At 41.2% G+C, this 25413-nt stretch overlaps 1 protein-coding gene across 4 annotated transcripts in view; it reads right to left on the minus strand.

Annotated features, from left to right (window-relative positions):
- Positions 1-25413, minus strand: part of LLGL2 (LLGL scribble cell polarity complex component 2) — an 84606-nt gene that overhangs the window by 44817 nt on the left and 14376 nt on the right. For all 4 annotated transcript variants that reach the window (XM_087709939.1, XM_087709937.1, XM_087709938.1 and 1 more), the window contains exons 3-9: positions 11391-11488; positions 10068-10149; positions 5906-6024; positions 5053-5211; positions 4054-4216; positions 2329-2461; positions 1441-1495 (exon numbers count right to left, since the gene is read on the minus strand). In XM_087709939.1, coding sequence (XP_087566065.1) covers positions 1441-1495; positions 2329-2461; positions 4054-4216; positions 5053-5211; positions 5906-6024; positions 10068-10149; positions 11391-11488 — 809 coding nt within the window. The remainder of the gene's footprint in view (positions 1-1440; positions 1496-2328; positions 2462-4053; positions 4217-5052; positions 5212-5905; positions 6025-10067; positions 10150-11390; positions 11489-25413) is intronic.

Genomic DNA, 25413 nt, shown 5'->3' on the forward strand with positions numbered 1-25413 from the left:
AGAGATAGCAATGTTTTGTCTGATAAGTATATATAAATATTTATTTATTTATTTTAATAATCTTTATTGGTTATACATTTTTTTAAAGAATAAAACATACAAATACAAATACAATTTTAAACATACAACACCCCCCCCCCCGCGGTGACAGTCATACACAGCCCAACTTTTTTTCCCCCTTCCTCATTGTTTAGTCTCTAAGCAGCATCTTCTCGTTACAAAGTTCAGGGATCTATTACAATACCCATGTTCACTTTAGTTCCCATTGTTAACAACTGCTATTTAACTTTCCCCGTTTTAAGTCCTTGCTGTTCTCCTTGTCACCCACATATACCATAGGTTCCAGCTAAGATAATGTTCCGTTTCTCCTTTGTCCCTCAGCCAACCTGTCATTCTGTCCTTTTCTGCACATTCATAGATCTTTTTAATTATGGCATCTTCCGACGGTAAGGTAGTAGATTTCCAAAATTGTGCATAGGCTATTCTTGCGGCCACAATTATATGTAGGCTCAAATGCCATATAGATTTACTCATGTTTTCTGGTTTTATGCTTAGTAAAAAATTCTCAGGTTTCCATTCCATGCTTGCCCCGGTAACCTCTTTTAGCCATTTTTGAATCCTTCTCCAGTATTTCGTGGCCTCAGTACAAGACCACCAAATATGGTAGAATGTGCCATCCCTTCTTCCACATTTCCAACACAGTGGAGATAACCCAGGAAACATTTTGGCTAACCTCCTTGGGGGGAAGTGCCACCTGTAAACCATCTTGTATATGTTTTCTTTAAATGCTGTAGATATTGTAAGTTTAATAGTCTTACTCCATAGATTCCACCATTTGCCCATTTCAATCTCATAGCCAAAGTTTCTCTCCCATGTTATTAGAAGGCTTTTATCCATCTCTTCTTTAGCATCTTGACAGGTCAAAAATTGATAAATCTTCGATAACATTTTCTTATCTCGGCCAAACAAAATCTTATCTAGCCCCTGAGGGTTTGGGTAGATCCCAAGCCGTACCTTATCGCTTTTAAACCTATTTCTATTCTGTAAATATTCCCACCATTCCAGATTCCTGCCCTGCTGCTCTAATTCCATCTTTGTTTTCATGTTGCCATATTCTGCCATAATGTCTTTATATGTTATGTTTCTTGTCCAATTAAATACACTGGGATGCGTTAAGGCCTCTAACGGTGCCAATCAGCACGAAACCCTAAGATAGTATTTTTTCCTCATCTTTTCCCATACCCCCATCAAAATCTTCCGAATATAATGTCCCATGAAGTACCTATGGGGGGATAAATATTTATTATATGTAGAAAAGGACACATGATTGTTGTTACTTAATCAGTTACAGGTTTCCAGGAATAGCCTCTATTGTTACTAAAAAGTCACTCCATACAGACAACAGGCAACACTGTCATGTTACTCACCCATAATACTCACCCATTCTTTGTTGTTAGCCAGTAAATTTTAGAGATAGCCTTGCAAGGGAAGGGACCTACAACAGAATATTTACGAAGATTGTACCATATATTCTTCTACTGCAAAACTCACAAACAGTTTTAGTAAAGCTGACACAGCATCTACACTGCATATAAATTGCACAGCTTCACCAACTAATTATGCAGAGCAACTGTATACTCAGATTGCCTTTATAACATGAAGGATAAAAGGAAACGCTAATCCTGTTTCATATGAATAGCCTTCATCTATTTTCTGGTTAAAAAAAATTAATTCCAAGGGCTAAAAAAAACCCTGCCATTCCTATATATCTCCAGAAGGTTTATTAAAATTGTTAGAATCACTATTGCTGTTAAACATCAAATTGTCTAGCAATTCTGATAATTTGTTTTCTATGATTTGTAGTCTATTTTTTTCAACTGTTTTAATATAAGCGCTTCTTGGGGCACAAGTTTTAGTCTCTAGTCATAGAATCATTCAGATAAAACACAAGCTACACATAAATCCTGTCGCAATTAATCAAGTGGCACGGTTTATCGCATCATTTGAGGAACTCCAGCAACATGAATCAAAGCTCTAAAAAAGGTCTATACAATATATTGTTATGTTATTGATCAGATACTAAACAATCCCCTCTCTTTCTTGCTTTTTATATCTTCAGGGTGGCATATATGATATTTGAATCAAACAAGCCTTCGTTGAATAGCTAATCTGTTATGTTCCGTTTTATAGTTCCAGAGTTTCTAAAATCAAGCTTTGAATTTATTTATCAAATATATATGCTACCCCTTTCACCAAAGGCGACTTCCAATAAAACCAGAATCAAAGCTGATGCCAAAGGCCTATCTTCCCAGCTTCCCACATACTAACCGTAATGTACTTTGCTTTCCAAAGGCTCAGGCTGCCTGTCATCGCTTGAAATTGGCCACTGTGTATAGCTCCCATCATAATGGCAACTGATGATATGGTGACCATCCCTCATCCAGAAGAGATTCTCTAGTTGCTAGAGAGAAACAAGAGACGCATCCTGAAGTAGCAACATGATCAATTTGCTCAGAATGTCTGTATTTAAAACATAGTCTCTTTATTTCTCCATTGTTTATCTTGAATCCTTACAGAAATCTGGAGTTCATTATAAGTTGTGAACAGGATCTTTTTCCTGTAGCTAATGCTTTGAACCAGGTCACAGAGCTAACAGGAGAGCTGACTCCGGTATGCCTCTTTGCCTTTAGATACCATCAATCTGAACTGGCCAGATTCAGGCTATGGTGGTGCTGCCAGTGTGCTACTCTGCATTTTCTCCCCAAAACAAAAGGTGGTGAGCATACACCAGTCTGGACTCTTGACCCATGAAAGCCACAGCACATTCATTCATCTTCAAATTGGAGAAGTGTGCTTTATCTGAGATTTACCTGAGTGGCACACCAGAGGTCACACATCCAAGAAGAAGTAGGCCCAAGACAAAAGCTAAACCAAATGTAATTTGAACAGTTAATATGACTGCTGTTGAAAGATTTAATCATTTCTTCTGTTTATACATAGCCAGTGCAAACTTTTGGAGAGGAGCCATACCCAGAGTTTTGGGAAACGGTTGGGCTCTCTATTTCAAACTGGCCTACTGGTGTGACCTTCTAATGAAAGAAGTCAAATATTCTCATCAGAGAGAGTAAATGTGTGATAATGTGGAAATAGTGCTGTCAATTTTCTTCACTTTTATGATGTAACCGATAAATCAGGCCAACTAAGAAAGTTCAACAGAGCGTTCAAAAGAGAGAAGGCAGCTTTTAACAATTTGGAGCTCCTTCCACAGCACATTCTCTCATCTCCTCATAGGCCATATGACCTCTTGTTTCTCCATTAACCCTGTTAGTATAAGATTTGTCTTTTCAAGTTGCTGACTGTTCAATCATACTGTTATTCTAACTAGCAAACCAAGCACTTTAATACACTATTAGAAAATGGTAATGAAAAATATGAAATCATATTCTAGGGACTAGCTTGAGGGTTAGGTATGTTAATAAACTGGTATAATAAAACTCTGATTATAATAATTTTTTTTTGGGGGGGGAATTGTTTGTTTTCATGTTTTGGATGTGGTAACGAAACATACATTTCCTATTTCCTACTTTAAAAAGAAGAATGCTGAAAGGATAAACTGCAGGATAGGAAAAACACATTTTCTTTCTTGCTCTCCTTTTTAAAAACTGTGCAAGGACGTCATAACAATTGTTAGACAAAAGATATTTAATGGCGAACCAGATGTCCCTGGCACGGAGTTCTATGACTTTGCTCATATCATACAGTAAACTATACATTCATGGCTTAATTGTTTATTACACTCAATGACCAGTCCTAGTTTATTAAAGTAAAATCTGTCAGGTCCACAGTAACTGTACACAGTAATTTACCAAAAAAAAAAAAAAAAAAAAAAAAAAAACAACCACCAGATGGTCTCACACAATACACTAAGCCACATTCAAGCCAATCACATTTTAGCTTACCAATTTGGAGGAACATAAACTGTAATTTGCTATATAAGCTAAGGAAACAGGGACTTCCTAGCCTTTGTTTGGAACTTTCAGAATCCACGTGTACCTGATTGCCAAGTAAATGATGTGTTGCTTTCTTATTTATCAAATCCCAGAGAACAATGAGGCCCCTGCTGTAACCAATCAAAATCTGTTTGGGATTCCGAGGATGTTCCCGTAACACTTCTACCAATTCCAGTGACCTCCTGCTCCGATAATCTTCTGGCACTCTGTGAGAAAACACAAATGGAATCATGTAACATTACCGTGCAAGCAAAAGAAACAGAAATTTGGTAGGTCTCCATTTTCCTCTGCACCATCATAAGACCAAGCACAAAGCTTCTTGCCAATGCCACTGCTTTCAGCTCAAAGCAGACCATGCTTTTTCACCAGCAGACTCCAGGCCAATTGCTGAAAGTAGTTCATCTTCCACCGAAACACTTCTATTTCTAAACTGATGCATTGTTTGAATGCAACATACTTAGGTAATCTAATTCAGTCTATTTTTTTCCTGGCGTGTATTTAAGGAAACAGCATGGTACTTTCACCTATCTGAACAATATGGTCACAACAGAAGTCTTTTAGCAGTTATGGTGTGGAATCTGAACCTTGAAAACATGTAAATCACCTAGGTTATTCAAGACTGGACAAGTGTAAACTCATAAGCCACCCCAAATGCTACTCTCTCTGACTTTAGGCCTTGATGCCCCCTGTTTTTAGAAGAAGCCTTTGACTCCTCCCCAGAGAGTTAGAACATTTACATCCCAATAACTCTGCCTTCTCACATAAGGAGCCTATTGAGATTAGGTAAGAAATGAAACCTCCCTGGAAAACATATAGGGTCCTCCTGACCAACTTGCTCAGATTAAAAAAGCAGCAAAATGTTTCAAACCAACAAGAAGTCCAATTGCCATGACTCAACTTCCAGACTTCATGTATGACATACAGACAAATTGTATGTTGATCGAGACTTGCTGAATCTATATCCACATCTATGGTTGGATTTATAAACAGGGCAAAATCCCAAAAATTTCATTAGCTAACATAACCCAGTGTGTGACATCACCTTTGCAATACTTCTTCTAGACTGATGAGCTGGTCTTCTAGCACCCTGAAGGATGGGAGTTCTACCACAAACACATTACCACTTTCAGTACCAAGATACAGAAGTTCTTGAGAAGAATGTGTCAGGATTGCTGTAATTTGGGTAGCACTTGGAGGGGAACTAGAAGTGGACAAAAAAAATATTTTAAGATTCAGTTGAATGAACTTGATATTGCAATCAACATTCATGTAGTACCATGTAAATAAATATTAGATCCAAAATCTATTTGCAAGAATTCAGAAAGGGCTACAAAGACAAGTTACTGAAATTCAAACTCTAGAGTTGTCAGTGGCAGAGAAATATATATGAAACAGAAAACCATGTAGTTTATGAATATAGAAAGTTGCAAGAACTTTGTGATACCCAACTGCTTGGCAATGCTGGATTTAAGGAATAGTAAACAAAATACTAGCAAATACTTTTTGATGCTTGTTAATATTTCCCCCTTTACCACTATCTTAAAATCTGCACCACACTTTTGCCATTCTTTTAACTGCAGTGGCTTAGGCTAAGTTCAGACATTGTATCCACGGTCCTCTGATTTTCTTGCTATACTACAACTAGCTTTTGCTTCAGATGAAATAACAAATTAAATTTGCTCAAATAAGACCAAGAGGAAAACTGGGTTTACAAAAGATGACGCATACCACAATTCTCTATACCACAAAAAAACAAATTGCTTAAGAGTTCAGAGAACTTTTGAGTTTATATAAATTTATATTTATATTATCAACAGTAAAGAATCTACTGTATGTCAAGCAAGTTCGCTTTCTTAGCAGTCCAAAGGTGCTAGGATTGGAAGTATCCTAATTACCCAGGGGGGCCACGGAGTGTGAAGTGTCTTTCTTCCTGAAGCTCTGATGTACCATGATGGGAGTGTTTCAGGGTCCATAAATGCAGGCTGTTATCATCCAATAGGGTCACCAAGCGGCACTGAAAATTATCAAATAGAAGGAGATGAAATAACCTTTGGAGAACCATTATCTGCAGTAGCACTTCAAGAACTGGGCTATTGTTTTAAGCTACAATCCATGACTAAGATGAATTAAAATTCCCATCTGGGATGGGACAAAGTTATATAGAAACAGATTTGTTACAGAACCTCCATTTCAGAAGTTTATTCCAAGGGAGTGGCCAAAAGCAACAACTAGGCCAATAGGCATATTTTATAGACGTTGACAGCTTATTCCAGCATGTATACTGTCTATACCAAGCACAGGAACCCCTTTTAAGACAAGATCTATCCTATGAAAAGAAAAAACAAGACAGGATATTCTCCAATTTTACTTCTCAGTTTGAAAAAAAAAATCAATAAAACCTCTTTGCTGTTGAATTCCAGCTGTTTGATCTGAGGGCCTACCAAGAAGTGCCCTTAAAAAGGGGAGGGGGAAACTGTGAAAGATGTATCATAAAGATTATAAATTGCTCACACTGGTGTATAGCAAAAATAAAAAATAAATAAAAAAGATCTTAAGAAAAATTCTGTATCAAAGCGGACCAAATAAAACTGGATTTGCACATTTCAGAATATTGTTACCAACATTTATCCAATTTAATATATGGTATCCATTTAGAACAGGGGTATCAAATTGGCAACCCCACAGGGCAGATGCATCACGCACAAGCCACACCCACCCCAGCTCTGTGAGGGGGGGGGAAACATTGCAAAAAGTCACATGATGGCAACATGATGTGGCAAATTTGACACCCACGATTTAGAACATTGTTTCTAAATTGATTAACCAGAAGAAAAAATATATACAATGCAATACATATGCAGTCAACTGACAGATATAGAGTACTAAATGTATCCACAAATTCATATTTAATTTCTTTTGACATAAAAAATAAATTCTGGACATTCAGGACACACTTACTATCTAACATGTTGGAAAAGAACTAGCCCAAACAGGAAGTTACTTTCAGTTCTAATGTGTAATATACAATAACTTAATCACATAAATCAAATGAACCTAAATTTATTAGGGTTATTAAAGAGTGTGTCTCTTTGGTTCATAAATTTGTTCAGCAAAATGGTCCTATTCTGCCTTCTCTAATTGTATTTTTTTGTATTACCTTCCATGTTTGTAAGCCACTTCCCTAACCTATTTCAACTTTAATAAATTCATTAACGTAGTACCATAAACTTTTAGATATGGTGGAAAATATTTGTAGCTTGGGTGGTGGATGTTGTTTTTGGTTTCACTGATGATATTACCTAGCCTAGTGATGAAATGTTTGGAATCTAAAGAACAAGCTCAGAGAACAAACCACCAATAACCATAAACCTTTACCCTGCACGATGTTCTCAAACCTATTCCAGTAATATTCCATTTCTTGTACTTCCTTAATATTCTGTCCATCAAGTCTAAGCACTCAAAACTATTTCTGGGCTTTTCATAGTATTTAAGCATTAGTGTTACACAACAATAAGAACTCACACAAATTGTGTTTTAGGTCGGTTAACCCAAAGTTACGTGAGCTACCTGCTTCCAGGGATAAATTTTACCTAGCTGATAATCTGAATTCCTGATGTCTGAATTAAACAAACACACACCTTTTTATGAAGTGACATTTTTAAATCTCCTTTTTCCTTTTTGCATTCCTTGGATATGTGTTAATTCTTAAAAGTGATGCCCCAGAGTATTTGTTAAAGCCCATCCCTAACCACAATTTAGATTTAAAATCAAATATTCTGAACACCATACTGACACTCAGCTGAGTATACCAATTTTCCTATAGATATTTCCTGATTGAAGCATTGGAATCAGATCCAAATTTCTAAAAAACAAATGGAATATGAAGTACTCCAAAACGCAGGGTCTTTTTCCTAATATGAAAGGGACTTTCACTCAATAGGTACACACCTTGTTTCAAAATAAGAACTATGTTGACAGAAATTACATGATACATTAAATATATAGCGCTTTGCTTTCTCTTTTTATTCCCAGGTGAGTACATAATGCTTCAACATAGCACAGCACTTAAGATATTTAAGTGAATTGTGGAGCAAAACAGATTCAAAGGGGAAAAGGGAATTTGGAGTGTGTGGTACCTGTTGGCAATTTTTTAAATCAACCTGAAAACACACAATCTAATGAAAAAAATTCGCTTATTTTAACAATTTGTAGTGCATACAGCCATGTACATTCTGAATCACCCTTTGAATTCAGATCAGTGTATAGCCCTAGTATTTAGCCTTTTTAAATGTTTAGCTCTTGTCTTCCTGTTCTGCTCTTGTCCAAACATAAAGGTTAAGAAAAGATAACCTTTGTTAGCACTAATGGTTGCTTTAAAAAAAAAATTATGCAGGAAGTTTCAGGCTGCAAGTTACTGGGGAAAATGTTTACATCATTTCCTTCTCCCACAAACCGAAAAGTCCTAATCCAGAGGAGGGTCCCATACAGAAAATAAGAGGTCTGTGCTTTTCTTCCTCTCATCATACATCTGATATATAGGTAGTCCTTAGTTAACATTGCTTAATAATGGCAATCATGGCAGTCCCTGTTGCTGTCATTAACTGACTCCCACAAATTGTTTAGTGGGGACCCACCCTGATCCAAACTATTCCTGCCTTGGTCCCTCCCAGCCCCAAGCCTTGATAAGGTTCTGCCTCCTTTTGAATTTCACCCACGTGCCTTTCTTCCCGCCCCATCCTGTCCTTTTGGCTGCTTGCCGACCCATGACACTTAGCCCTGATGTCACACTATGCACCATTACTATATTGGCCTGGCTCTTGTTTCAGACTGGTGCAGACAGCGTTTCTTTCACATCCCTTCTGGGGCCTCCATTCTGCTTCACCCAGGGTCTTCATTCACAAAAAAAGTCAGGCACATAAAAGAAAAGCTGACTGTACTGGTACAAAAGGACCCAGAAGCTGAGGCCTTCTTTCATGCACCGGACGTCTTTGGCAAAAACAAGCGCTTGGTAGAACATGAAAGGAGAATCTGGCTGGCATACAGTAGTCCCGGATGGGGCACCAGAGAAGGCCCAGCTGCATTAATGTGAAAGAAGATGATATGAAGGAAGATCACAACTGGTGCAGTACTGTTGTGCGGTACCGTGGGACGCAGGACTAGGCAAGGACAGCTAGTGGCAGTGGGTAAGCAGACATAAGGGTAGGTGGGCCTGACTTCACAGACACTACAATGGCCAGAACTTCAGTGACTGATCATAAGTCCCTTCATTCAGTGTTTATCATCACTTTGAATGGAAATTAAGCAAGGTTTATCTGTATACTATAAGCCACATATTAACGAATTGCTCAGATTAATATGTTCCACTAGCTGAACAAATTTAACCAAACAGCATGTTCAATCTACTGCAGAACTCTATCACATTTGAGGACAGAATACTGTAATTGCCATTGGGTAAGTTCAAGCTCTAGTTTTATTTATTTATTAAATTTGTATGCCATCCATCTCTTTATTAAGTGACTCCGAGCTAGTTTACTAGCTAGTTTTAGGCCATCATAAAAGCATTAATCTCAAAAGAGTGTCATAAGACACTAACTGAATTGTACAGGACAATTTTCAGGAAGTAGCAAGCACTCTATTTGATCTCCCTTTTCTACTTTGGCAACTATAGGACAAGGAGTCTGAATTATCTTCAGGATGATTAAATGGAATGGAGACAGGACAGTTCATGATTCCCAAAGCCTTCCTCCCAGTCTCCTTGGTGTCCCAAGAAACTGGCAACAAAACACTTAAGGAAGAAGATCACAAAGCTGGAATCCTCCCTCTGACAGCTTCTACTGGAACCAAGATCCAAAATCAAAGTCTTTCTTTAAATTAATATGTAGGATTGGGGAACTGGGAATAAAATGAAACTTCAGTTCACAAACACTTCAGGAATCATACTGAGTTACCAGCTGCATCAGTGCTACAGCAGGTTACATTAAAAATAATTTCATTTTAATATGGAGTAATTGCATTATCTCTGCGGAAGCCAGATTTGGTTGCATTAGTTTTACTCACCTGTTCAGGAATGAAATGTATCTGCATGACAGTGTTGGTCTCTTCATGCAAGCCCATGAATTCCACTCCTGGAGTACCATAACTGAACCACTATTGAGGTCAATAGCATTGAATTATTACAACTGACATGTAGCATGACCAATTAGTTATATTTTAGGAAAACAGTAATTCTTTGTTGTAATTCTCTAGGCTGACCACACTTCTTCTAATAACATTTTTATATGTTTAAATAGTTGAGTATTTCCATTAATCTGAAGAGAAGACAGCAGAAATATAGCAATTTACTCCTTGATTTTATATCCCCTGGTAAAGGACCCTTTCCTTTTACTTTCTAACAGGTTTTAAGATTTAAATTTTTGATCATATACACCTTTTAAAGAAATGACCAAGATGGAATTGACTGGAACTTATTTGTTCCCAAGGTGGCTCCTGTTTCAATCCATAAATCCAGGTATGCAGATGATACAATTATATAAATGATTTCCAAAAGAGACGCCAACTAAAATGACAATTATGTGGAAAAGCTTTTAGACTATTTGCGGTCCATTTCCTCCACTCTTCTACATTTAACTGGCTTCATGGCTTGCATTTTATATATTGGGGTAAATGTAAGAGAAGCAATTTTAAAGTAGCCCCTTTTTTTAGTTCAGTATTTTTGAATCTCTAAACAAGAATTTACACTTTCCATTATCCATGAGAGAAACTAGCTTAATGTAGCACAATATGAGGTCCTAGGACTCCATTCTAAAGTGATTAAGTTATCCTGGTTCAAGTCTTATCACCATTTCAAAGACAACCAACTTAAAGCAAGCTAGCATTTATTCCATTCTACTCTCCCAACCCATTTTGCAATACAGAGATAACCTTAGTACCATTCATGTTCACAATTATACTTTATATGATGAGGAAGAACAAGACCAGAAAGTATAATTTGAATTCTGATTATATCCACTTTAGCCTGCTGGTAGGGAAACTGTGAACAGAATTGGGAAATCTGTTCTATATTTAGGAAGACCAAATACCTTAATTGAACTATTGTTCTTATAGTCTAATATAGATAATGTGCAGGCATTTTTTGAATAAAGTTCTGTCTATAGAATGAGAATGGGGGCTGTGCAGTGCTTTGACTGAAGTTTTTTTAAGTGTTTCATAGGAGTTCTGCTACCACACAATCCCTGGAAAAGCCACAGTTGCTTTAAAGAATTATAGATAAAATATTATTTCTGGGCTCCATAGCATCTTTGAGGATTCTGGTCTAAAGTGTTATATCTACAAAGTGTGTAACTAACCTACTATCTCAGAAATAAATAACTGAAAGGATACATTTTGATGGCTCCTGCCCGGGTCCCAATAGCCATAAGGTGAAGAAAAGAACTGTAGCCCAGGGCACTTGGCTGGTGAGGAAAACCATGTTCAACTGTCTGGTGGGAAAAAAAAGATAAACCAGCAATATATATTATACATGAAGACAAAAAACTGTGAAAAATGTGAACTTACATAAGAGCAAATTTCATCATAACTCTGGTCTCATAATACCTGGACTCAAGCAATATAATATTGAAATAAAGTACTTCTTCAGACAAATCTTACAGAACCAGAGGTTTGTCTTAATCATGTTAAAGCCATTGTAGAAGAACTTCCCCTAGAACAATAGCTCAGAAATAGAGTTTAAAATCCTTTTACTGTAAAATATTGATAGCACAAAGTCTACCCCATTCATCCACACTAGGCTTGAGTAAAGATACTCTTGAGAACCTTTATTTCCAGAACTTCCATATTTAGCTTGTTAATATTAACTTTAACAAATTGTTTTCCATGAGTTATGTGATTTTCTACAGTGGAGACCCAGCATCCTGCATAGCATTGCCTTTACTCTGTAAATATATCAGGCCAGAAAAACATGTATTATATGGTCTTATATAGCTAAACCTTTAGTCCATAAATGTATCATTAATCTTAACAACAGCATTCCAAAGTACAGGCAAAGCAATTTCAGAAGCAAAGTAAAATATGTAGGAAAATATATAACCCGGTTTGAACATTGCTCTAATCCAGTTTCCCCTACCCATAGCCTGGTGAATAAGCCACAAGGATTGTGTTAACACAACATTCTAAGCCATTGAGCATGGTTTACCTGTCAGAGGTTAGAATTTTTTTAAAAAAAATGGACAAACAGGTAAAACATACTTTCTTTTTTGCATTTACAAGAATCAGTGATTCTTCAAGCCGAGATGTATATGTTAAGTGTTGCTATTTGCAATGTTGAAAATATAATCTGATCTTTCTTCCATTTATTTGCAGCCCTCTACTTAGGAGCAAATACACAATCTATGGTGAAAGATTTTTAGAATAAGGGTTTAAATCAAACCCCATTATGGCCCAGATGACAAGAACTTTTGGGAACGTATTTCTATAGTATGAAAGTGAGCAATAATGCTGTTTGGTTGACAGTGTCATCAACATTAACAAACTGGGAAATATACAATCCAGAATTATTTATTTACTATAACAATCACTGTGAGGCATAAATAGACAGGCTCAGCAAATAAGGAGACAATTGTGTCTTTTTGATTCTTAATGTCAGAAACCTTACAACAATGAAAATATGACACAACTGACAAAATCTGTAAAGTTCAGCTTCAAATCAGTCACATTTCTGGTTTCATAAGAACTTAAAACTACAGCATGATCAGCATTCTCTAAACTTACTTCTCCCAAAATATGGATGTAATCAGGACTGCAGAATAAAACTATTCTCTGCTGTCACATGTCATGGAGCCAACCCTTTATATCTATGTATACAGAATTAATATCTGCAGGTGGAAGAGGTTTCCAGCTGAGCTGAAGCACCACTGGATACCATTTCAACTTTTTCCAAACAGGATTCATGGGGCACAATAGAGAGTCAAGTTGTCTTATCGTGACAATATCCTTCAAGAATTACTTGCAATAATTGTCTCTCTGAAAAGAGGCAGAAAGAAAACATGCATATGTACAGAAATGTCTCTCCAGGGTGCCTACAGGTAGTCTCCAACTTATGACCGTAATGGAGCCTGCCCATTATGGTCATAAATCATAATAGTTAAAAATAGTGTCGGTCAGATGGCTGATCCAATTTTATCACATTTTCCGTGAAGGCTGTTAAAGTAATGCAGCAGTTGTAAAAAGCACACAGCATTGGCACTGCACTTTTAAGCAATATCAAAGTCTGGATTTAAATTAAAATATTCGGTTTGGTTTTTTTTAATGGTTTAATCTGGAAAACATCCCAGATGTCCTTACCATTCAATGAGAGGTTGCTTGCTGGAAAGGACATCAGTATATTGAACTCACAAATGAGAGGCCAATTGCATAGAATGGCAGAAATGAAATGTCATTTTTCCTGGCTTTCGCTATAAAATGGAGCATTAATAAGCTATATATACACTGAAAGCAGCAACACCTCAGTCCTGATTATACATTGCAAACAGAGTTACAGAACTTTAGAAAACATTGTTTGGTCACCATTGCATTCTTTGGTATTCATCTTTTTGTATTCTGCTTAATAAACCATCCCTGGCTGAAAAAGACCATTGGGCTTACCTGAGGGGTCCTTCTCAGCACACCGCGGGAGAGTCCGAGCAATGGGTTATTTCAGTCTGGTTGCCCTGGAACTAAGGAAAGACTTTTCCTTGGCCACGCCTCCAGGCATGCCTAATCCCCAGAAATTTGAGACACTTTGGCCGTGGAGATACAGCTGAAGACAACCGCTTGGATGGTGTTGACGACGTCCTCTGACAGACCCTCAGCCCTTAGCAGGTCCCCCTCAAGTGCCAGACGGCCAACTGAAGCCACTGGGGTTCTGGATGGACAATGGCCCCCTGGCTGAGGGAGACCTGATCCGGGAGGAACAGCCACGGCGGTGACACCGACAGGCTGACCAAGTCTGGTTAGGTAACCCTAACTACAACCTCCGGGGCCAATGGGGCGCCAGTAATAGCACATCTGCCCTCTCTTCTATGATCTTGATTAGAAGACGGGGAAGGAGTGGAAGAGGAGGAAACGCGTAGAGAAGGCCGCAAGGCCATCTGCAGCGAAGAGTGTCCGTTCCTTCTGCCCCCGGACTGTGGAAGTGGGAAAAGAAGCGCGGTAGTTGTGCGTTGGCTTTTGTCGCAAAGAGGTCGACTTGAGGGAGTCCGAACCTGCGGGACAGTTGATGAAACAGAGCAGGATCCAGCCGCCATTCCGCGGAGTCGATGGTGGTCCTGCTCAGCCAGTCCGCCTGGGTATTGTCCACGCCGGAGATGTAGTCGGAGCGGATCGACTCCAGGTGCCGCTCTGCCCAGAGTCCCAAGGCCTCCGCCTCTGACATCAGTCTTTTGGACTTGGTGCCGCCCTGGTGGTTGATGTGCGCCTTCATGACCACGTTGTCCGTCATTAGTAAAACATGACGGCGACGTATGTAACGCTGGAAATGTCGAAGGGGCAACCTCGCAGCTTGCAGCTCCAGAAGATTGATGCTGTAACGTGACTCCACTGGGGCCCACCTGCCTTGGACCACTAGATGATCCATGTGTGCTCACCAACCGGCGAGACTGGCGTCGGTGGTAATGACCAGCTGGTCGGGTGCCTTGAACGGGTGCCCCTTGATCAGAGCGGGAGATGTCCACCACCAGAGGGACCTCTTGACGGACGGAGGTACCGGAATCAGCCTTGGTGAGTTGCTCCTGTTGGCCCTCTGGTGAGGTAGGAGCAGCCACTGCAGGGCTCTGGAGTGGAGGCGTGCCCAGGGGACGATCGACAGGCAGGAGATCATCTTCCCCAACAGCTGTGAGAGGACGACAATTGGAACCTGACTTCCTTGCAATACCGTGTGGGTCATGGACTTGAGGGCCTCTAACCTGTCTTGGGAGGAACACCCTGCAGGAAATGGTGTCTATCACCGCCCCCAAGTGAATGATCAAGGTAGTGGGGATAAGGTGACTTTTTTCGAGATTCAGGGAGAACCCGTGGTGCCAGAGGGTCCTCATGGTAATCTGGAGATCCTGCAAGGCCTGCCGCCTGGACGACGACTGGATGATGATGTCATCCAGGTAGCATTGGAGCCTTATGGGCCTGCGGCAGAGATGGGCCGCCACTACCGCCAGAACCTTGGTGAAGGTCCTAGGGGCCGAGGACAGGCCGCATGGAAGGGCCCTGTACTGGAAGTGGTGGCTCGCATAGAAGAAGCGCAGGAACTTCCGGTGTCAGGGGTGAATGGGGATGTGTAAGTAAGCCTCCCGCAGATCGATGGATGTGAGGAGGTCTCCCTGGCGGATCCCCGTCAGGATGGACTGGAGGGACTGCATCTTGAACCTCCGGTAGGCGATATGCCTGTTGAGGTTCTTGAGGTCCAAGATGGCCCTCCACCCCCCCGAGTTCTTCAGAACCAGGAAGAGAATGGAGTAGAACCCGCTCCCCTCCTGGTCCGGGGGTACCTGCTTGATGGCATTCATCTACAGGAGGTGGAGAACCTCCTGGTTCATCTGTTCCCTCTTGGTGGGACATGAGGGAGTAGGGCACCTGATAAAGTTCCTGGGAGGGGGGAGACAGGAATTCTAGGGATAGACCCTCCCAGACTACCTGCAGGACCCAGGCATCGTGAGCCGTCTGGGCCCAGTGGGAGGCGAACAGCTGTAGTCGGCCCCCAATGGGTGACGAGCTTGGGAAGTCACTTGGACTTCCCAAAGGGCCTGCTGGAGGCGCCCCCGCGATTGAACTTGCGGAAGCCAAACTGCTGTCTTCCTCTATCACGAAAGGAAGACCTGTCCTGAGCCCTCTCTCCCTGCTGCCCAGATGATCTGTTAGAGGGGTAGAAGGAAGTAGACGTGGATGGCTCTGAGGGCCGAAAGGACTGCCGCCTTGCATAGGGCGTAGACTTGCAGTCCTGTTTCTTAGAAGTTGAGGGAAGGACCTTCCTTTTGTCCTTCGATTCGATAAGGAAGGAATCCAAAACCTCACCGAATAATTTAGACCCCCTAAAGGGGGCAGAAGCCAATTTCCATTTGTGCTTCTGGTCCGCTTGCCAATGTCGGAGCCAGAGCAGACGGTGGGAGATGACATTCGCGGCTAGAGCCCTAGAGGCGAATTTGGTGGCATTGAGGGCCGCGTCAGCTGCGTATTGCAATGCTGCGATGAGTTTGGTCACATCCTGATGGAGCCGGGCATCCCCTGTGGGAATCTTATTTAAGATGTCACGCGACCAAATTACAGCGGCCCTACTAAAGAAGGAGGCGGAGGACGAGGCCCTAATGGCCCAGGCCGCCGTCAGGTGAGTCTTGTGACAGACTTTTTCGGCCTTCCTGTCCTCCGCCTTGAGGCCTTCAGACGGGTCTGCAGGTAAGGAGGCATTAGAAGTGAGGGACGTAATGGGTGGATCTACGACCGGGAGGGCCAGGAGATCCTGCAAGACAGGCTCCATGGTGTACAGCTTCTTGTCCACTCCGCTAAGAGAGGACAATGTGGCCGGCTGGATCCACTGACGTTGGATGAGGTCCAGGAATAAGCCCGGAACCGGAACCAATTCTTGTTGGGAAGTTGGAGCGTCAAACATGACTGCATTCGGGTTGACTGGGGCCGAATCAGTCTGAGGTTGAGTGGGCTTGGGCTTAATGCCTACCATGGTGGTGGCCTTCACCTTGCGGAGGACCGACTTAAATAAGCTAGGCTTGAAAAGGCCGGAAAAGGAAGGAGCGTCCGGGGAGAGATCCTCATCCTCGGACAGGCCCTGCTCTATAGATCCATTGCCTCCAAGACCGAGGCCTCGCTAACAACGGAGGACTACAAGGACGGGGGCCGCACCTGCTTGGCTGGGGGAGGTCCACCCTGAGCCGGGGTAACAGAAGGAGCCGCTTGCTTATCACGTGCCCGCATGGCGTCAGCTATGCCCTTTGCTATGGCGCGCTCCACTATCACTTGCATTCTGGGAGAGAGCTCGGGATCTTGGTCTGAGTCAGGGTCCGCATCAGTTGGTCCCTCCCCCTGGGAAGAGATATCCTCCAGTGACCCTCCCCCGGGAATAGCCTCCGGGGCCAGTTCGTGCTCGGGGAACCTAGAATTGGCTGGGGAAGGGGGCTCAGAAAAGGACCGGTCCGGGGACAGGTTTTGAGAGTCAACTTCTTCCACCATAAGAGCTGTCAAGTCCCTTCTCGGGAGTGGCAGGACAAAGGAATCCCCGGAGGGAGCCTCCTTAGCCGCCAGGCCTTCTCAAATTGCTTGTCAAGCGCCCATTGGCGCCTTGCGGCATCCCTGGCCTCAGCAGCGGAGGGGGCCCTAAGAGGCGGGGTCTGGATGGGAGCCCTGTCTCCGCTAGCCCCACAGCCCAAGGAGGGGGAAGGAACCTGATCCAGGCCCTGGGAGGGTGCCGGTCTACTGGACAGATGTGCCGATTTTTCCATGACAAGACTGCACGGGCAAGCAAGCACAGGCCGAAGGAGGAATAATATAGCAATAGCAGTAGACTTATATACCGCTTCATAGGCCTTTCAGGCCTCTCTAAGCGGTTTACAGAGAGTCAGCATATTGCCCCCAACAATCTGGGTCCTCATTTTACCCACCTCGGAAGGATGGAAGGCTGAGTCAACCCTGAGCCGGTGAGATTTGAACCGCTGACCTGCTGATCTAGCAGTAGCCTGCAGTGCTGCATTTAACCACTGCGCCACCTTGGCTCTTACAAGGAAGAGCTGCACTAGTTGTAGGCTGCTCTGCAATAAAGGACAAAGAGAGAAAAATGTCATTAATCAGGACACAGGCATTGAAAAACATGATACAATAAATGGAGGAGTCAGTTAGAAGCCTGATCTGGAGGTTTTCGGGCCTGTAGCCAGGGACTGGCAGGCCCAGCAGGGATAAGGGGAGGCCTAGGCCTTTAAAGCAGGCCCGGATTGAAGTAGGCCTCCTCAAGGCCGGGGCGGTGGCCTTTGCCTAGACCAGGGCCCCGGCTCCGCTCGCAGAAGAACAGTAAAAAACATTGGTAGGGGAGAGGCAAAGGCCAGTGGGCACCCCCCTCGGCTGGCCTTCTGCCTCCCAGCGGTCCCTGTTGTAGCATGGTGATTCGCGCCTAAAATAGCCGCCGCGCCATGAGGGAATCTAAGGAGCCATGCGGCGATCGCCCTAGCCATCGGGCGATCGCTCGCGCCTCCACGGCAGATCCTACGCTTGAGGGGCTTTGAAAATCGAAAAAAACTCGCAAGAACACAATAAACAGGGACCACGAGGGGAACGCTGGCTCCTGGAGCCTGTCTGCCGCTGCGCCGCGCTGTTTTAAAGGCGCGGCAAGCCTCCGAGATCGGCCTGAGGAGATCGAAGAGGGAGGCCCTTCCCCCAGTCACACGCTTACCTCCTGCCTCCTGGAGGCTTGTAGAAATGTTAGATGTTAGTTCAAATGGAAGAAAAGGCAAGGATTGCCTAAGGGGAAAGATTCTCAGTAGGAAAAGTCAGGAAGAATAAAAGAGAGTCCAAGCAAAGAATTATTTCAGCTGGAGCTCTCAAAAACAGCTTCTAAACGGGCCAAACTGAGGAAAATTTCTGGGGATTAGGCACACCTGGAGGCGTGGCCAAGGAAAAGTCTTTCCTCAGTTCCAGGGCAACCAGACTGAAATAACCCATTGTTTGGACTCTCCAAGCGGTGTGCAGGAGAACTGACGTACTTCTATTTTATGAACATTGATTACATGACTGAAGAAAATTAAAAGGTTATGAATTTTATCAAAGCATCTTTTTCAACCACACTCTGCTACTATGAATTCAATAAACATTACTCAGTTTTTATTATCTGCAAATATACCTGTTTTAAGCCTCATGTTTCAGGGGAAAAACATGTTAATGTGTTGAGTTCACATAGCCTATTGCAGGGATCACCAACCTTTTGGACCTCAGGGACCACTAAATTCATAATTTTAAATTCCGCAAACCACTAATATGAATTTTAAAAAAGATAAAATAGTATTTCGGGCAATATAAAAAATGCAAATAATTTTAATGTGGACCACTAAAATTTTATCACGGACCACCAGTGGTCCACCAACCACTGGTTGGTGACCGCTGGCCTACTGCACAAGTAGAAAGCTTTGATTTCATTTCCACTGATTTTACCAGCCTGAACAACACACATTGTTTGAGAGTCCACCCAACCCTCAGAGAGGTCTATTAGCTGTGTAGGAGAGGATAACTTTATTTATAGTGCTTTGGTTTCAGTTTAATCATAATTAGCTACATTTTGTAGCACTCCCAAGTCTTTGTAGCACAACTAAATGAGATTTATTTGGGCATAAAAGCAAAAATATTCAGATTTGGGGAAGAAAAGGAAGACCAAAAAAGTTGCACCTTAGAACATGAAGTATCAGTAGCAGACAGAAGCAGGTACACCTGGAGTGCATGTGGAAGGAAAGGGAACAATGAAACAGTAGTGGAAAACAGACACACATACACACAGAAGCCAACACAATTTTGCTGACTGGTTAAGAGCCATCAAATTGGCTTTTATTTAAGGAAAGTATATTTTATTCTCAGAACAAGGAACTCCATATTTGGTTGTTTTCTCATGGGAGGGGCCAACTTTCAGACAAGTGAAAGGATAGGCAGAGCTGTTTCTCCCAAGTTTCACTCAAAAGTGACACAATCATTTTATAACTATGAGAAATCTGCCCTTAGAATTATAGCAGATCAAATCTTGGCAACCGCTTTGCCACCACCACACAAGCCTGTTTACCCCAATGAACGAGGCAGGCTGAAAGGCCTACCTGCTTAAAGAACCTCACTCAGGTATGAACCAAGTGGATTGCTTCCAGTTAGGTAAAACACAAGTGAAACCAGCCTGTCTGGCAGTTGAACTTGGCTGATCAGCTAACTTCACAATGGAGACATGTCTGGCCCTGCAGAATTTTACAACAAGCCATACCAAGATGAGGGAATTAAATTTCACACTGTATTGCTCATTGGTCTGAGAATTTTTGCAAGATAGAATCACAGGTGTTCTTAGTATCCCCAAGTGTTTCCCCTGCCAGTTAGGTAGTGACAGCTGCTTGTGTTGCTGGGATACATGTACTTATACATGAAGGAGGCACTCTCTGGTTAGGAGAGAAATGAAGCCTCCCTCCCACCCTCGGACCACATGCTGCAACAACACCATAGAGATACCTACTAAAAGGACAATCTCTTTCAGTTGTGTATCTGCCTTTGGCCTTGCCTGGGGGGAATGCCTGAGTGAACAGATCAATGTCCCATTGTTTTAAAGATATGCCTAACCATAATATGGACATGCTGAAAAAGGAGAAATTCAAGAGCAACAAAATGTGGAAAAACACTCAAAATAAACAAGCTGTAAGACAGAATCTTTATAAAAAACCCCACTAATAGTCAAATTCAAAAGATAGCACTTATTTTTTTTAAAAAGCTTTATATTACTCTAGAAAGATTTAAACAATTCAAATAATTCAAACACAACTCAATTATTGCTATATTTCTTACATTTGTTTCACATTCATTTGGAGACAGATTATTTCAAGAAGGAAAATGTTTTAAAAAAGCTAGAGCTACTCCACATTTCTGGATTTGTAGTAGTTTGAGGTTGAAAGCTCAAAGTCTGAAGTTCACTGTTCTGACTATAGAGTTAGTCTTTGACTTACAACAGTTCATTTAGTGATGGTTCGAAGTTGCAACAGCACTGAAAAAAGTAACTTATGACCATTCTTCACACTTATAACTGTTGCAGCATCCACATGGTCAAAATTCAGACACTTAGCAACTGACTTATATTTATGATGGCTACAGTGGAATCATGTGATCTGCCTTTGCGACCTTCTGACAAGCAAAGTCAATGGAGAAATCAGATTTACTTAACAACTGTGTTACTAATTTAAGAAATGCAGTGATTAGCTTAACAAATGTGATGAGAAAAGTCGTAAAATGGGGCAAAACTCACTTAACAAATTTCTCACTTAACAACATAAATTTCATGGTTCCAGTATGGGCAATTACAGGCTAGGTGGAAAATAGATCAAAAATTGGTTTTATCCAAGTTGAGGATAACTTGTTTAAACAAATAAGAGATCAAAGCTTAATGCATATAAAGAAGATATATAATGTGTTAATACAGATGGATTCGGAAACAGAATTAGTTAAAGATTGTATGATAAAATGGGCTCAAAATATTGAAGAACCAATAATGTTGGATACATGGGAAAGAATCTGGGTAAGAAATGTGAAATTTACACAAGCTCAAAATCTGAGAGAAAATTTCTACAAAATGTTCTATAGATGGCATTTAGATCCTAAAAAGTTGGCTTCTATGTATCCGAATTTACAGCCTAAATGTTGGAGGTGTGGTTCTCTCGATGCTACATATTATCATATATGGTGGACCTGCCAAAAGGTTAAGGCATTCTGGATAAAAATATGGTGGGTTATGCAAAATATTTTTAAAAGAAGGATAAAGTTTATTCCTCAGTTATTTTTACTAGGTATATGTACTGACTTTACAGTGGTAGAGACTAACTTGATTCTGCACCTAATAACTGCAGCAAGACTGTTGGTGGCGCAATACTGGAAGAAGGAAGACTTGTCTACAATCCAAGAATGGACATTGAAAGTCACAAACTTAGCCGAGATGGCTAAAGTATCGGCATATCTTAAAGATCACTCAAATGAGAGATATAAACGAGACTGGAAAAAATGGATTGACTATATACAAAATAAATACAGGACCAAGAAATTCCAGTTAGCCTATGCTTAAGATCAGAAATGATTTAAACTGTTTAAAGTTAGTTTAGTAAGAAGAAGCTAAGGTCAATGTAGAATGTCATTAATTTCTTTATTTCTTTTTTCTCAATAGATTTTAGACTGTGTTAGTTAAAAATCCATACCGTGTACGGGTTCTGGGAAGTTGGGGGGGGGAGGAGGGGGGCTGGGGGGGGGGAGGGAGGGAGGGGCATACAAAAAAAATTGTACTTCAATGTTTTAATGATTGACGAATGATGAAATATTTGTGTTTTTTAAAAGAAATAAAACATTTTTTCTGAAAAAAAAAAACAAAAAAACAACAACATAAATTTCAGGCTCAATTGTGGTAGGTTGACCTGAACCTGGAAGCATTGTGTAATAAAGCAGAGCTCCAGGTTGAATTTTTGAATTTGGGCGAGGCAGGACTATTTCAAGAGCTCAACATTTTAGACTAGCCAGGCCAATGGTCCTCAAACTCTACAGTTTGCAATGTTCTACATATCCTCAAATTAAAAGCTTGAGTGAAACTAACTAATTAGGAAGAGAGCTGCCATAGGGTGTGCCTATCAATAGCTGCAGCTTTTAGGGAATCAGTCAGTGGATTCTCTCTTCACCCCACCCCATAGTGCAACTATGTACTTGAAACTCACTCCTCTAGTACTTTGTTTATGATGCAGCTTTTCAGAGAGAAAAATGTTTTCCTTTAGCTTAAGAATACATATATGTGAATGTTACATTTTGAAAATATAAATGGTACCTATAGCATAGGTCCGTCTGCCAGGCAAAAAGGAATCCCCCAACTTGAATATTCCTAGTACTTTTGGGATTTTTGTTTATTTATTTGCCAAAAGCCTAGTACTCCCAACACCAAGGAGAAAGACTGGAAGAGCTGGTTTGCTTTGGGTAATCTTTAAAGCAAAGACTGAGCTGTAGGCATTGTATGTTTGCAGTTAGGAGTACTTATATGCAACTAAAGCAGCTTGAAATAAAGATTGGGATGCTGCATGGCTTCTAGAAATGAAAAACGGACTCGTAGAAACTGCAAACAATTGGTGTGACATTTTAGCAAGATTTTTTTTTAAAAAAAAGAATTGATATTCAGCCACTTGTAAGATGCATATTTAAAGCAAATCAAGAAGAGACAGAATAGATGAAGAAGTCTTCACTAAATTAGTGCTAAATGAAGCCACCCAGAGTGATTTGCTGAGATGGACAGTTATAGATAGCAAATAAATAAGGAAGTGGGACAGGGAAAAATCTATGGTGCTGTATATCGGCAAGAGATAGAGTGACATAGGTGAGTGTCCCATCTGAGCCACCTTCTTGGGCAGTCACAGTTGAGAACTCCACCTCTTACAAGGTTGCACCCACCACTACTTGTATGCAGTGGAAGTGATGCTACTGCTGTCCATACTGGTCTTGGCTCTGCAAAGCTCACTCTCCATCCAGGGAGGCAGGTGAAGTGGGGGGGGGGAAGCGGGGGGAGTTGAAGCAGAGACAATCCAGGCAGGGCAGGAAAATGTACTGTGGGACAACGCAGCAGTCATAAGTGTGGCTGGTCACAAAGTGCCCAAATTTTGATCACATGATCTTAGGAATGGTTCGACTGTTGTAAGTTATTGTAAGCACTTGTAAGTTTATTTTTCAATGACATGATAACTTTGAACACTTCTTGAAAAAATGAAAATAATCTGAGGACTATCAGTAGGATCCAGGAGACATGCAATCTCAGCCGTTGTACCTGCCCTTTAAAATAACTCTGGGTTGGCCCTGATCCTGTAATACTTTAGAGAGGCCATTAAGATCTAGCTCTTCCCCCAAGCCTTGGGGCCAAAATGAGTAGACACTCCATTTTTAGGAGTTGTCATGGTCTCAATCATATTACCATTTATGCTTACTGTTTTATTTGGTTTTATTGACCCCCCCCTTTTTTTTTTGTTTCTCACACTGCCCAGTGTTTTGAGATGGCTGGCCGTTCTGACCCCCCGCTCCGGCCTGCGAATCATGCAGACCAAGGCTTGGCTGTTTGCTACTCTTTAATCACGGAGTTATCGACTCCTTTGACTGAAGGCCCAGACAAGACTCACATGCAAGAATAGTTGGCAGCAACCGAAATTCAACAGACATGGATACAAGACAGTCAAGAGTTTTCCAATACTGTTTTGAACGGTTGTTTCCTGCAAATGTCCCCTCCCAACTTCTCCACTTATATACTCTCTTGGGAGGGGCCAAGCCACAACCACCTGGGCTTAATTATCATCTGTGAGTCTGCCTATGGAGCTGCTGTTTCCGTTTCTCCGCCCTTCTTAATCTTGTGTCAGGGACAAACTGCCTTTGATCCTCCCCTCTGCTCCATGCCTCAGGCGCCTCCTGGTGGCCAACCAGCCTCTCTGGTCCCTGCTCTGAGTCTGAACCCTTCCCAGGGTCCTTCACATCTTCCCTGGCAGACTCATATGGTTCCTCGCTATCCGAGTCCATCAGCAGATCCACTGGATCCTGCTGAGCCACAACAGCTGGCCATATAAATATTTCAAGTAAATAAATAACCAGATACATCAATAAATCCATTGTTTTATGGTGGCTATCTAGTGAATAAGCAATGAGATAACTTAATAACTACATTTCTAATGCACATCTAAATATTCTCCATACACCATTACACCATATAAAATACAGCAGGCAATTTTTTTCATGGCTCTTAAAATGCAATCAAAGTAATGTATAGCTAACAAGAGTTTCCATGTAAAATAGATGTGACAAACTTTGCAGAGACTATAGTTCACCTAAAATCGCACAAATGATGCCATCCAAAATCAGTATTTTGGTATCTAATGTCAATGATACAATCTTAGTGGTTTTTGAACACCACAAAAATGGGACTCAGGCTGCATAAGATTTGGTTTTAGGCTCCCTATTCCAGTGCAGGACAGAATCTATTTTATGCCTGTACAAGGTAGTCTTCAACTTACAATCATTCATTGAGTGAATGGTTACAACCATTCAACGTTAAAAGTGACTGATGGCCACTTTTCACTTATGACTATTGCAGCATCCCCAAGATCCCATAATCAAAATTTGGATGCTTGGCAAGAGACTCATATTTATGGCAGTTGCAGTGCCCGGGGGTCTTGTGATCCCCTTTTGCGACCTTCTGACAAGCAAAGTCAATAAGAAAGCAGATTCACTTTACAACCATGTTAATAACTTAACAACTGCAGAGATTCACTTAACAACTATGGCAAGAAAGGGTGTAAAATAGAGCAAAATTCACTTAAAAACTACTTCGCTTAGCAGTGGGAATGTTGGGCTTCAACATTATGTGATTAGGTATTATGTGATGATATAGATTAATGAATATTTAACAATGCAGTTGAGTTAAATACTGCAAAAATTTAACCCTAACTTTAAAAGAACCTTCCAGAATGTAGCTATATTTCCAATGATTCTTTATTTCATGGACACTATTAAAGAAAGATTTCCTGGGTTGAGTACATGTTAATGTTTTAAAATAAATTACCATGACAATAAATCTGATTGCTTTGTGAACTTTGTTTAACAGGCATAATTCTTTTTCTGCCCTGGGCCAATTCACCACAAATCACACCAATCA

This window comes from Thamnophis sirtalis, unplaced genomic scaffold (genome assembly GCF_051295495.1).
Source record: "Thamnophis sirtalis isolate CommonGarterSnake01/CBP01778 unplaced genomic scaffold, rThaSir2_p1.2 scaffold_3, whole genome shotgun sequence".
Taxonomy (NCBI): domain Eukaryota; kingdom Metazoa; phylum Chordata; class Lepidosauria; order Squamata; family Natricidae; genus Thamnophis; species Thamnophis sirtalis.